Source organism: Panthera uncia, chromosome B4 (assembly GCF_023721935.1).
Source record: "Panthera uncia isolate 11264 chromosome B4, Puncia_PCG_1.0, whole genome shotgun sequence".
NCBI classification, from domain to species: domain Eukaryota; kingdom Metazoa; phylum Chordata; class Mammalia; order Carnivora; family Felidae; genus Panthera; species Panthera uncia.
The window spans coordinates 41926229-41940569 of record NC_064809.1 but is presented as its reverse complement, the minus strand read 5'-3'; the positions used below and the strand labels follow the sequence as shown (position 1 = coordinate 41940569).

At 44.5% G+C, this 14341-nt stretch overlaps 1 protein-coding gene across 1 annotated transcript in view; it reads right to left on the bottom strand.

Moving 5' to 3' along the window:
• A2ML1 (alpha-2-macroglobulin like 1) overlaps positions 1-12076 on the bottom strand; it is a 43042-nt gene extending 30966 nt beyond the window's left edge. Inside the window, exons 1-8 of the mRNA XM_049627072.1 lie at positions 11852-12076; positions 11161-11344; positions 10618-10780; positions 9963-10015; positions 2730-2750; positions 1727-1886; positions 1375-1459; positions 305-431 (exon numbers count right to left, since the gene is read on the bottom strand). Coding sequence (XP_049483029.1) covers positions 305-431; positions 1375-1459; positions 1727-1886; positions 2730-2750; positions 9963-10015; positions 10618-10780; positions 11161-11344; positions 11852-11916 — 858 coding nt within the window. The 5' untranslated portion in view covers positions 11917-12076. The remainder of the gene's footprint in view (positions 1-304; positions 432-1374; positions 1460-1726; positions 1887-2729; positions 2751-9962; positions 10016-10617; positions 10781-11160; positions 11345-11851) is intronic.
• Positions 12077-14341: the final 2265 nt, after the last annotated feature.

The window sequence follows — 14341 nt, the reverse complement described above, 5'->3', positions numbered from 1 at the left end:
AAAAAAAAAAAAGAAAGAAAAACTCTCCTCCGACACAGATAATCATGAAGCAACGTTGAAGCTCCAAGATCGGAGAGGGGGAGAAAGAACCAACTGCAGGGCAGGAAAATTGTGCCTCGCAAGGATTTAGCTTAATTTCTCGACTCCAGGGCAGATTCTAAAAGACTTCACCTGTTTAGAATAAAGAAGACTGCCTTGTGCTTTGGAACTGGGACGACGATTGTGTGAAAAGTTTCCTACTTTGGGGTTTTTACTACTTTCGGACACAGGAATAAGTTTCCCTTGTTACATCCCCTTTACTCACCTGTCCAGAAAGGTTCTTGCATCTGTCGGGTAGCTGTTCCCATTCTGCCTCTGGAAAATGGTGAGTATACGCCTTTTGACACACGGATACCTGTGCTGCCCCTCGCATGGGCTTTCCGTAGGTGTACCTAACCCAGAGAAGCATGGCAAGTCAGAGTTGGGAGATTCCACTTGAGATCCAGCCCTCCTCTTCCGAAATACCACTTTTCCTTCTTTTCCGTACTCCAGCCTCTGGAAGCACTGACTGTCCTACCCTTCACTAGTCTGGTCCACTTCCCTGCTTTACCCAAAGCCTTGGGGTGTCGGCCACCACACAACAAATACCATCCGAAGGACCGAGATCGATGCTTTTCTTTCTCCTTACCCCGATTTCTCATGGGATTCACTGTTGTGTTCCGCACAAAGCGGACACTAACTAATAATGCTGAGGGGCACCTGGGTGGCATAGTCAGTGGAGCGTCTGACTTCCGCTCAGGTCATGATCTCACTGTTCGTGAGTCTGAGTCCCACGGTGGGCTTACTGGCTGCTGACAGGGCTGAACCTGCTTTGGATCGTCTGCCTCCCTCTCTCTCTCTCTCTGCCCCTCCCCCGCTCACGCACACTTTCTCCCTCAAAAATAAATAAATAAATAAATAAATAAATAAATAAGGAAAAAAAAAAAAGAAAATGTAGGGGCACCTGGGTAGCTCAGCCGGTTGACTGCCAACTCTTGATTTCAGCTCAGATCATGATCCCAGGGTCATGGGATCAAACCCCATGTCAGACACTGTGCTGAGCGTGGACTGTGGACCCTGGTTAAGAGTCTCTCCCTCTCTCTCTCTCTCTCTGTCTCCTCCCTCCCTCCCCCGCTTGAGTGCCCTCTCACTCTCTCTCTTTCTAAAACAAAACACAAAAAACCCAAAACCCCCCAAAAAAACAAAACAAAAAAAGAAAATGTGTTCCGGGAGAAGTCACGGCTCTGGACCGCATAAAATGTCTCGAGTCTTAACCACCGCCTCCATAACCACTCTCCCCTGTCACTCTTCTCCATATAGCTGTAATCTCCACCAGATCCAGAGCTTTAGTCTCACCTACAACAAATTTTCACTAAGAAGGACTCCTCCACGGTCCATAACTGCTTGGGTTCCACCACATCCACCTGAAACTTAGGCAGCACTGGGGAGAGTGGAAACAAAAATGGGCAAGAAAAAGGATTTGACCCTACCGACAGTAGACAGAGGGATATAGAAACAGTGATAATTAAATGAATTAAGTTAAGGGAGGGGACGAGCAAGGCAAAACTGCTCCTAACGTTATTAGCTGGCTTAGCCAGGATTCAAAAACGAATCAAGAATCCCTCCCCGTAGTATATTTTACTGTACCTTTGCTGACTTGGGGGCAAGATTCTGTCCAACGCTCTGACCTGCTGATTCTCCCACCTACCATATTCTTCCACAAGGAAGGTGCCAAAGGTCTTGCCCCCAGCCACTGCCACGGTATAGGTCCCCAGCGTTGCCTCTGGGGCCAGGTGGAAGGACAGGTCCGCAATGCCTTGCTCCGGCATCACTTCCAGCCACTGGGCAATCCTGTTGCTATTTGGGTCCTGCGTTCATTAAAAAGAAACTTCATGACGTACCTGCCCGTCTCTCGCTCTGCGCTACAAAAAGCAGGTAAAGACACAAAGCGCAGGTAAAGAATCCCACTCCCTGGGATTCATGACCTCCGTGGTCTGCGTCCAGGAAGAAGGGCCCCCTGTTTCATTCATAATTTTCTTTGTGGCTAAGTTTTCATTTATAGTTTTCTTGTTGCTAAATAAATTTTCCTATAGGGCCAGACCCCACTGGGGAAGAAAAGCATCCTTGTGGATTCAAAGAGTCAGATCGAGTCCTCTAAGGTGTTATTGTCAGTTTCAGAAAGTGGGCTTTAGGATGGCCTTTACAGAGAGTTGTTTGTTCTCGGTGCCTATGTAGGGGTAATGCTGAGGGAATTTATCGTAAGCTACCTGACAGATAAGGTAACAGAACAATGGAGGCGATGCCATGAGATATTCCAACTTTCTGGTCCCTGTCCTTCTCGGCACTGCCCACAGGTATTCACGTCATAGCCAACTGCTGAGCGTCTACAAGAATGGCCATGACAATAAGAGGAGTACAGAACTGAGCCCAGTGGAACTCGCATGGAGCAGAGAAGTCACGGGAATCAGAGTGGGAAGGCTGGTGGCCGCAGGGCAGTGTGTCCCTATCTACAGAGGTTCAGGCCTGAGAGGGTGGGAGAGCACAGGCCAGAGAGCAGGCATGGCTTGGGGGGAATTGTGGGTGCTGGGCCGTGGGCTCCATCTTGGGCACTGGGCCAACATCTCAGAGTGGTTTCTGGCCTCGGGGTTGAGCACCGAAATCATCTCCCCTTTTCCACAGCTGACAGAAAAGGAAAGGAAACTTCTACCTACCTGCAGTTCCACCATGGAGTACTGAAAAGGAAAACCAGACAACGTGGGTTAAAGCAGGATACTCAATAAGGATGGGCCGAAAGCAAAAGGTTCACAAGGGGCCACCTGGGTGGCTCAGTCGGTTAAGCATCTGGCTGAGGCTCGGGTCATGATCTTACGGTTGGTGAGTTTGAGCCCCACTTCGGGTGAGCCCTGCTTCTCTCTCCCTCTCTCTGCCCCTCATGGGATTCTGTCTCTCCACCCTCTCACTTGTGACCTCCCTCTAAAAAAAAAAAAAAAATTCACAAGGTCTGTCTTTCTCTGAGCCTTTCTAAATGGCTCTTTGGTGCCTCCATAAGGGTAACAATGAGCAAAAGCTTATTGGCTGGGGGAGGAGAGAGAAGAGATTTCCTCAAAGGGATTGCCAGTCTCCAGAAACTGAAGAAATGAAGCTTCTGATGCTTTTGCATCCCTTAGTGCTCTACACCACATGCCTTAAAAGAAAGTATTGGGGGCGCCTGGGTGGCTCAGTCAGTTAAGTGCAGACTTTGGCTCAGGTCATAATCTCATGGTTCAAGAGTTTGAGCCCCGCGTCAGGCTCTGGGCTGACAGCTGGGAGCCTGGAGCCTGCTTCAGATTCTGTGTCTCCCTCTCTCTCTGCCCCTCCCCCGCTCATGCTCTGTCTCAAAAATAAATAAAACATTGGGGCGCCTGGGTGGCGCAGTCGGTTAAGCGTCCGACTTCAGCCAGGTCACGATCTCGCGGTCCGTGAGTTCGAGCCCCGCGTCAGGCTCTGGGCTGATGGCTCGGAGCCTGGAGCCTGTTTCCGATTCTGTGTCTCCCTCTCTCTCTGCCCCTCCCCCGTTCATGCTCTGTTTCTCTCTGTCCCAAAAATAAATAAAAAACGTTGAAAAAAAAAATTAAAAATAAATAAATAAATAAATAAATAAAACATTAAAAAAAATTTTTTTAATGTTTTATTTATTTTTGAGAGAGAGAGAGAGAGAAAGAGAATGAGAAAGACAGCATGAGCAGGGGAGGGGCAGAGAGAGAGGAAGGCAGAGGATCTGAAGCAGGCTCCGTGCTGACAGCAGAGAGCCTGATGTGGGGCTCAAACCCAGGAACCGCAAGATCATGACCTGAAGTCAGCCGCTTAACCAACTGACTCACCCAGGTACCGCTAAAAAATACGTTGTTTAAAAGAGTTCCATCAAAGGACCCTGTATAGTTTCTTCAAGAAAATGGACGCTAAAACCACTAAGTTCATGGTGAACGGGTTATTGGGCTAAGTGTCAAAGTGTCACCAAAATTACTTGCTAATTAAAAAAAAAAAAAAAAGACAGGGGTGCCTGGCTGGGTCAGTCAGTACAGCATGTGACTCTTGACCTTGAGGTCATGAATTCAAGCCACAGGTTGGGCATAGAGCTCATATTTAAATACATAAATAAATAAATAAATAAATAAATAACATTTTAAAAATTTTAAGAAGAAGACATACCTTTACCTGGAGAAATTAGGCTATCACCACCTTAAATAAGTAATCAAACTCATCATCACTAATAACAGGACAACCTGACGTTAGGTATCTTCTGAAGAGATACATTGGGTGTTCACAGCATTTCCTGATAAATATTTTAGCCAAAAAGGTTCAGTTTAAATCTAATGAAGACCTCAGAACTACTTCCAGAACATAGGGGAGCAAGTTAGACTACAAAGAAAGACATAACCAGACGAATGAAGAATGTCAGATATTTTGGAGCATGTGGGCGGCTCAGTCAGGTGAGGGTCTGACCCTTGGTTTCAGCTCAGGTCATGATCTCATGGTTGGTGGGGATCAGAGTCCTGTGTTGGGCATGGAGACTGCTTGGGATTCTCTTTCTCCCCCTCTCTCTGCCCCTCTCATTGTCTCTCACAATAAATAAATAAACAGTTTTTTTAAAAAAGGAACCTTGAAGGGCACCTGGGTGGCTCAGTCGGTTAAGCGTCCGACTTCGGCTCAGGTCATGATCTCGCGGTCTGTGAGTTCAAGCCCCGCGTCGAGCTCTGTGCTGACAGCTCAGAGCCTGGAGCCTGTTTCAGATTCTGTGCCTCCCTCTTTCTCTGACCCTCCCCTGTTCATGCTCTCTCTCTCTGTCTCAAAAATAAATAAACATTAAAAAAAATTTTTTTTAATAAAAAATAAAAAAAGAACGTTGAATATTCTATAAGACAACTAGGCTTCCTCAAAAGTCAATGTCATTTTCTGGAATGGGGACATTCTACAAGTCATTTAGCCTGATCACGTCTCTCGCTCTCTCTCCTAAAAAATATATAAGGCGACAATGAAAAAATAAGACTATTTTAAATTATGAGAGATTTGAAAGATGTAACAATCAAATGTAATGCATGAATTTAATCAGATCCTAGTTTGAAAAAAAACAAACAAACAGCCATTTGAAAAAACCCTAACTTAAGACAGGTGTTACATGATAGTAAATGATTCTTATTAATTTCCTTAGGTTTGATAATGAGATCATGATTATTTAAGATATACTTTTTCTTTTTTTTTTTTAAGATTTAAAAAAAAATTTTTTATGTTTTATTTAGTTATTTTGAGAGAGAGAGTGTGTGCGCACGCGCACACACAGGGGAAAGGGGCAGTGAGAGAGGGAGAGGGAGAATCCCAAGCACACTCTGCCTTGTCAGTGCGGAGCTGGACATGGGGCTCGATCTCACCAACCGTGAGATCATGACCGGAGCCAAAATCAAGAGTCGGACACTTAACCAGTCGAGCCACACAGGCACCCCTAAAGATTTCAAGCAATCTGTACAATCATCATGGGGGTCAAACTCACATCCCCGAGATCAAGAGTCGCATGACCTACAGACTGAGCCAGCCAGGTGCCCCTGAAATACGCTTTTGAAGAGATACATGCAGGGGCGCCTGTGTGGCTCATTCGGTTGAGCATCCAGCTCGTGATTTCCACCAGGTCGTGATCACAGGATCCTAGGGTCAAGCCCAGAGTCGGGCTCCATGCTGAGCGTGGAGCCTGCCTGGGATTCTCTCTCTCCCTCTCTCTCTCTGCGCCTCCCCTGCTCATGTGCTCGTACATTTCTCAAAATCAATAAATGCGAAATACATACATACATACATACATACATACATAAACGTTAATGCAATTAAAACTCAGATTAGAGACTGTACACCTATTAAGTTCAGGGCATTCCAAGTAGTATTACATACACTTAAAAACTAAATGGGATTGGGGCGCCTGGGTGGCTCAGTCAGTTGAGCATCCGACTTCGGCTCAGGTCATGATCTCGCGGTCCGTGAGTTTGAGCCCCGTGTCGGGCTCTGTGCTGACCCCTCGGAGCCTGGAGCCTGTTTCAGATTCTGTGTCTCCCTCTCTCTGCCCCTCCCCCGTTCATGCTCTGTCTCTCCCTGTCTCAAAAATAAATAAACGTTTAAAAAAAAAAAAAACTAAATGGGATTGAAAGCTGGAATTTAGATGTGTGGTCTCAGAGAGGGTTCAAGGGCTGCATCTCTCTTGGAAGGAAACAGAAATGAAGTCAAGGTGGTGTTTGCCTTTGATTCTTGGGCCAAGCACCACGTCATGTCAAGGCAGCTGTCAGCCTGGATATCAAGGATCATGGCAGTTCTTCAGAAAAACCAAAAAAGTGAGAGGTAAGGATTAGAGGGACAGAAAAATTTCCCCCTTCTAGTGTCTTTGGCTAGCCTAGTAATCCAAAGATAGATTAGCTGGAGAAAAACATTTGATTACTGGCATTTGGGAGCCCCACAAAGACAATGAGACCCCAAGGCAGTCAGGCAATTGAAGATTCTGTATCATCCTGAGCTAAGGAATGGCAAAGGTGCCTGGGGTTTCAAAGGGACACCGGGCAAGTCACAGAGAGAGCAGAAGAACAAATGGTTGGTAATCAAATCTTTGCCTTACCATGTAGATAAATATTTTTTTTTGAAAGAGAGAGAGAACATGCACGAGAGAGCACAGGAGCAGGGGGAGAGGGGCAGAAGGAGACAGAGAGAGAATCTTAAGCAGTCTCCAGGCTCAATATGGAGCCCGACTTGGGGCTCCATTCCACGACCCTGGGATCATGACCTGACCTCAACCGACTGAGCTACCGAGGTGCCCCCAGATAAATCCTTTAGATAAAAAAAGTTATATATCTAATCCTTTAGATAAAAAAAAGCAACTGGGCCAGGCCTCCTATTTCAGTTCTCTCAGTCAGTTAAGAGAGAGGTAAAAAAAAAAAATGTTTCCTGAGCATGCTGGCTCTTGATTACCCGCAGTTCAAAACAATCCACATGCCACAGTGGCCCATTTTGAGGTGGCACATTCCATTCCCCTTCGGGGTCAAAGGAGAGGCTTGAGACTTTCACAAACCAGAGCTATACAGACAATAAGGAGACAAAAATGAGATTACTATGGATGGCTAAAAATTAGAGAAAAAGAACACTTCTCAGATAACAAAGTACTTTCCCCACACGGAGAGTCAAGAGGCGGGAAGAACACCAATTACTTAGAAGCAGGCTCCGGAAAACAACAAGTGTTCAAGTAAGAAGATAGCGTTTCCACCTGGAAGTAGGCTGAGGTTTCTGAATAAATGGGTGTTGCCACCAAAGTAGATAGGCTCGGTTAATCTCAAGTATACTTCAGTCGCTTAACTTCACAATTTTTGTCCCTCAGTTTCTTAGTAAAATTCCTTTAGTTGATTTCAGTGTTTCAAACAGGAGTTTCAAATTTGGAACTTGGAGTAGGGGGCTGGCTAAAGAAATGGTGTAGGGGAGAAGAAGTAATTTTAAGATAGAAAGAGAGAATAACTGTGGAAATCAGAACAACTCTCAGTAATGGGGTCTAATTTGAGCAGAGGAGAGATAATAGAAGAAAGGTAGTTAATGGGACCCTTAACCTTCAGGCACCTTCAGGGGCCAGTGGAGTCTAAAATAATACTGGGCTGTGGTCACATTTTCCCCTAGCCTTTCCTCTCTGCTCTGGAATTAACAGTCTGTTAAGAAATAACTAGTCAATATTAAACCCGATTGATACAGAAAGGATACAGGTGACAGGAAGGAGAAGCTAAAAAGAATTCCAAATTGGGAAAGAAAGTAATGGCAGAGGAAGCTACTCACCAAGAAGCTCATAGCTTCTACAACCCAGCAATTGTACTACTAGGTATTGATCCAAGGGATACAGGTGTGCTGTTTCGAAGGGACACGTGCACCCCCGTGTTTATAGCAGCGCTATCGACAATAGCCAAAGTCTGGAAAGAGCCCAAATGTCCATGGATGGATGAATGGATAAAGAAGATGTGGTAAATATATACAATGGAGTATTACTCAGCCATCAAAACGAATGAAATCTTGCCATTTGCAACTACGTGGATGGAACTGGAGGGCATTATGCTAAGGGAAATTAGTCAGAGAAAGACAAATATCATATGGCTTCACTCATATGAGGACTTTAAGATACAAAACAGATGAACACAAGGGAAGGGAAACAAAAATCATGTAAAAACAGGGAGGGGGACAAAACAGAAGAGACTCTTAAATATGGAGGACAAACAGAGGGTTACTGGAGGGGTTGTGGGTGGGGGGATGGTCTCAATGGGTAAAGGGCATTAAGGAATCTACTCCTGAAATCATTGTTGCACTATATGCTAACTAACCTGGATATAAGTGAAAAAAAAAATTTTAATTAAAACTTAAAAAATAAAAAAATTGAAAACAGCCTAAAAATGAAATATGAGGATAATGGTTAAAAAAAAAAAGCTCATAGGTTCACTGCACGGAGAGGAAAGAAACTCTGAGAAGGGGAGATGGAAATAACAATAATGCTGCCCTATGATTATCTTTAAAAGCTTCATGACACATCATGTATCATGGGCTGTGAATGAAGGGCAAAGAAGGCAGCAGAAATGTCTGAGAGGTGAGGTAAGTGTTTCAGAAATATAAAAATGACACAAGCCCTAAATTGAGATCAAACCTATCAAAAGGCTTATGATTCCAGGGACTGAGTTGTTTAAGGAACCTTTAAGTAATTGCCAAGTGTTACCACATTTTTTTACCTTAGGCATGTAATGTAGCCTTAGGAGAATTGCCTACTTTATAAATCACCTTGCCTTGTAGTGTAAAAAAAAAAAAAAAAATGGTGGGATTGGATATTCTTATTTCTAATTTTTGCTAGGAATACTCCTGAATTATTTCTTTTTTTTCCAGTGTTTATTTGACAGAGACAGAGAGAGACAGAGCGCAAGCAGGGGAGAGGCAGAGAGAGAAGGAGACACAAAATCTGAAGAGGCTCCAGACTCTGAGCTGTCAGCACAGAGCCCGATGTAGGGCTCATACCCACGAACCATGAGATCACTACCTGAGCCTCAGTCTGATGCTCAACCGCCTGAGCCACTCAGGCGTCCCCTCCTGAATTATTTCTAATTTTTGAACTGCAAAGTCATGTGGTATCACTCCTGGAGAGAAAATCTTGAAGTTTTCAAAAACTCTTCTATGTTATTTATTTATTTGTTTGTTTGTTTGTTTATATTTGAGAGAGGAAGAGAGAGTGTGCATGCACACACGCGAACAAAGGGGGGGGGCGGCGGGCAGAAAGAGACAAAGAGAGAGAATCCCAAGCAGTCTCCACCATCAGCACGGAGCCTGATGTGAGGCTCGATCCCACAACCCTGGAATCATGACCTGAGCCGAAATCGAGTCAGACGCTCAACCTACCGAGCCACCCAGCACCCCTGTAGAAACTCTTAAAACGACAGTGGAGGGGCTCCTGGGGGGCTCAGTCAATTGAACATCCATCACTTGATTTGGGCTCAGGTCACGAGCCTGAGATTCTTGGAAATCTCTCTCTCTCTCTCTCTCTCTCTCTTTCTCTCTCTCCCCCTCCCACCCCGCCGCTCTCCCCCACTGGCACTCGCATGCTCTCTCTCTCTCAAAAATTTTTAAAAAATAAAAAATAAAATTACATGGAAAACATTTAAAACGGGCAGTGGATACAAGCACGTCTCAGGAATATTAACCTAACTGATGTTCGCAGCTATCAGCTTAAGAGCTGGCACCTCTGGCTGTTTTTAGGCTGCTGGGGACTGGCAGGCTTTGGACCTGTGCCCTGAGGCTAGCACAAGCATTCTGCTCCTCAGAGGACTTCACCTCTTCACGCTCTTAGGAAGAATCTCTTCTCCTTCTCCCTGCTCTATCTCAGTCTGCCCTACCCCTCTCCCCTTCCTTCTTCCCAACTGAATTCTCACCTTGTCATTCACGGGAAGAAAGCTGCTGTTCAGGGTGACGATGCGGAAATGCACTAGAATAGAATAGGCATCATTGGCAAAGGGATTTCCCCCTCTCCAGTCCTTCTTTCACTCTTTCCACTCCCTGCCGCACCCCCCCCCCCCACTTCTGAGTCAGCAAAACCTGGTCAGGGTTTACTTTTAAAAAACAAACAAACAAACAAACAAACAAAACAAACAACCTACACTGACAGACAGATAAAAGCCCCTGACTTGGAAACATCATAATGGAATAATGGAATGCCCTTCTAGGGAAGAAGGCACAAAGTACAAATATCAGGAGCTTAAGCCAAATGCTTTTGATGCTTTCTTATTCACAGACAAGCAGCTCGCCATAAGACACAGCAGCCCAGCTACACTGATCAAACGCCATTCCCGGGAAATGTATACTTTTGTTTCAGACACACACACACACACACACACACACACGCAACTCCACCCACTTTTCTCTGCTTCCATAACACAGCAGGCATTCCACACTTGTCACGCTTCATCCCTCCAGAACTTTCTCCCTCCTGCCCCATAGGCCTACCCCCAAACCACAAAGCCCCTCTTTCTGGAATATGTGCAGTGGTTTCCCCAGTCTTTTGTCGAATCCCCTATGTATGCCTCTTACCTTTGTGCCCCGGGTTGTAGATGGGCTTGTCAGTTTGTATAAAGATGCCGTTCTCCTGCCTCTGAATCAGAACCTTTTTCTTCTCCACAAAATTGATGTTATTTCCAGTTCCCGACACCCAGATTGTAGCCACTTCTTCTGTGCCACCAGCAGGAGGTGGTACCTGGACAAGAGAAGGGGGCTCTGGAGGAGCAGGATGTTGGGGAATGAATCAACTGGTCTCAACCCCAGAGTGGGAGGGTGGAAGGAAAGAGCTGAGTTAGATGCGGGTAGCAAAGTTAGGGCCGTAAGACACACTGCCAGGAAAAAGAAGGGAAACGATATTCAGAGGTTAAGGTCAAAAACTAAAGGAAGAAATCCAAGGTCAAGGAAATGGTGAATGAGTTATGGCCAGGAGCTGAGTTTACGTTTAGGGGAGATAAGTTTAAAGACCGTGGCAAAAGTAAGGCAACAGAAATCGTACTTACAATTAGATTGTGCCAAGTGTCTCCAAAGAAGGATAAGAAAGGAAGGGAGGAGATTCAGGGTTGAATCTGTGCTTACCAGAAAGGAGGTGCAATGGAAGTGTCTCTTCTTCAACCCAGAGGTTTCTAGCAACTTCTGGGTCTTGTCTTTGGTCTCCAGAGTAATAGTGAATTTTACATCATGGTTCCCAGGGCTCAGATCCAGACAAACTTTCTCGGTAGAGGGGAAGTTAAGCTGGGCTGGTAAGGTCACCAGGTAGTTTCTATTAAGGAAATATAAGGGTTTCAGGGCAGTAATGATACATTCAGTCAGTGAAAAATTAAGCTCTCTCCTAAGAACTCAGCATATAGCAGTGAATTAAGCAGACTGAGCCCTTGCCTTTAGGAATCTTATTTTCTATAATGGAGGAACAGATGAGTAACAAATAACTCAGTGCATAGCCTTAAACCTCCCACAATTAGGAGACCATCACTGAGAACCTATGCCTAGGGTACCAAGAAGGAAATTAATTCTATTACAGAGAACAGGGTATTAGGACTCTACTATATTTTAACATTATCTTTTTTTTTTAAACATTATCTTTCCTAAGGCTCCCTTTTGATGCCTCAGCCTTTCTCTCTGGCTAAAGGAGAAATGAAACCAAAGAAGGAACAGATGAGAAGGAAATTAAAATAAGTCAAAGGTTATCTCTTCTCCTGCATATTAACATTTGAGAAAAATAGACAAAGAAGCCACCTGCCCTACATCACCTCTGACACCAAGCACTTACGGGAGAGATTTTTCTGCAATGGTTGGTGACAGGGCCAATATTCCTAGAAGGAGTTGAGCCCACATCTTTGCGGGTGAGACAGACTCCTCAAGAGCAGGAACCAGAAATCTGGGTCCCCGCTATAGCATATATATTAACCCCACAGGGTGTGGAGTTTTTATTAATGCTCCAGCCAATAACCTACTGGAGCCCCAGGCTAAGGTGGTAACCCAGGGTAGGACTTCTGTCACTTCCTCAAGTTTATTTCTCCCTGAAATATTCATACTGGCTCAGCCAGTTCGTAATACCTGTTCTGGGGGAAAACCCAGGGCTGAGTATTCATAGTGGTAATGCTCTTGGAACAAATTTTGGACTCCTCCCTTTTTTTCTGGTGTCATTCCAAATTTCCATCCATGTTTGATCTTTGCTCTCTTTTTATGATCCTATTAAGACATTATTTGGGAACACAGGTATGGGTGTTCTATACACAGGTATAGAAAAGCAGTATATCTACTTGGGAATTTAAAAAAATAATAATACTCAGTATTTCCGTGACTGTAAGGAAATAGGGACATATACACTCCTTACAAAAGTCTAAATGGACAACCTCTCTGAAGGCAATTTCACACACATCAAAAGCCTTTCAGATCTGCGTGTTCTATGACTCAGCAATTCCTACTTTGGAAATGTTTCTTAATGTGGAAAGAAAGCATGCATGTGTGCAAAAGATGTAGCTACTAAGTTGCTTCACAGTGTTCTTTATAATGGCAAGACTTTAAAAAAAATTTTTTTAAGTGTATTTATTTTGAGAGAGAGAGCGCAAGTAGAGGAGGGACAGAGAGAGAGAGAGAGAGAGAGAGAGAGAGAGAAAATCCCAAGCAGACTCCGCACCACCAATGCCGAGCCCAATGTGGGGCTTGAACTCACAGACCGCAAGATTATGACCTGAGCGGAAGTCAAATGCTTAACCCACTGAGCCACCCGGCCACCCCTAAAATGGCAAGACTTGAATGCCGCCTACAGCATAAATCAGTAGGGATACTTTCTGGAGCACTGAACAACCCAAATCAAACCAACTTAAACAAAAAAGGATTTTTGGTAACTGGGGTGGATCACACACAGAGAACTGAAGGAACCAGAGAAACTGAACATGTTATGGCCCGAAGTCAGAGAACTGATGCTGCCAGGACTCGCTTCTCCCAATCTTTCAGTCCCGCCACACACAGGATTTCCTTCAAGCAGTGGAGAAGAGGGAGCTGTGAATCCTTCCAGCTCTATGATCCCAAGAGACAGAAATTTTTCATCTATGTTAGGGAAATTTCTGAAGAAGGATTTTGTTCCTCCTTCTCTCACATGCTCACCTCTGAATCAATCATCGTAGCCAGAATACTACGAGAGGGAGGACCTGGGTCCTTCTTACCACCTAAAGGCCAGCAGGATGAAGCAACCCCAAAGAGACATGTGGCATTGACCAAAGGAAGTTCTCTTCCACCGCTAGATGCTGGGAAAATCAAATGTTAGGTCTATTACAGTGCCCAATCATTTTAATTTGGTTCCACTTATGTTCTGTCTCCCTCTCTCTCTCCTTCAAAAATAAATAAAAACATTAAAAAAAAAAACTTAAAAAAAAAAAAGAAGTCTTGAAGAGGGCCAAAGGAATAAAAAACTCATCATATATAGAAAAGCAAAGGTGAGAGTTACAGCAAACTTCTCATGAGAAGCAATGTTAGCCAGAAGACAATGACTTGGCATCTTCAAAATACTGAAAGGAAAAAAAAAAACCAAACCCACAAAATCCAGTATTCTGTTAGCCAACAAAAACATCTTGTCAATGAAGGGGAAAAAAAGACTTTTTCAGAGAAACCAAAAGTTAGTGCCAGACCTGTGCTACTGGCAATATTAAAGGGAGTCTCACAGCAGCAGATATGACGGGGGTGACAAACTATAGCCTGCAGGTTAAATCCAGCCCCCCACAGGTTTTGTAAATAAAGTTTTGTTGGAGCACGGTAACACTCATTTGCTCTTGTGCTACCATGGTAGACTTGAGGAATTCCAAGAGACCATTTGTCTTGCAAACCCTCATGATTTACTATCTGATCATTTCTAGAAAGTTTGCTAACTCCTCTCGTAAGATACCAGACAGAAACTGCCCAAATAAATGAAGATCTCTGGAAACGGAATCAAATAAAATAAATATAAAAGACATCAAAATTTTTTTTTAATATTTATTTATTTTGAGGGAGAGAGAGAAACAGAATGTGAACGGGGGAGGAGCAGAGAGAGAGGGAGACGCAGAATCTGAAGCAGGCTCCAGGCTCCGAGCTGTGAGCACAAGAGTGCAAGGTGGGGCTCGAACTCACAAACCGAAACCACAACCTGGGCCGAAGTCGACGCTTAACTGACTAAACCACTCGGGCACCCCCATTTTGTGCATCTCTTAAGTACCTCCAAATTAATTCCCTCTGCTTCTGCTCTCCAAACTCTTTCAATGTTCCTTCCCTGTTTGCTTGG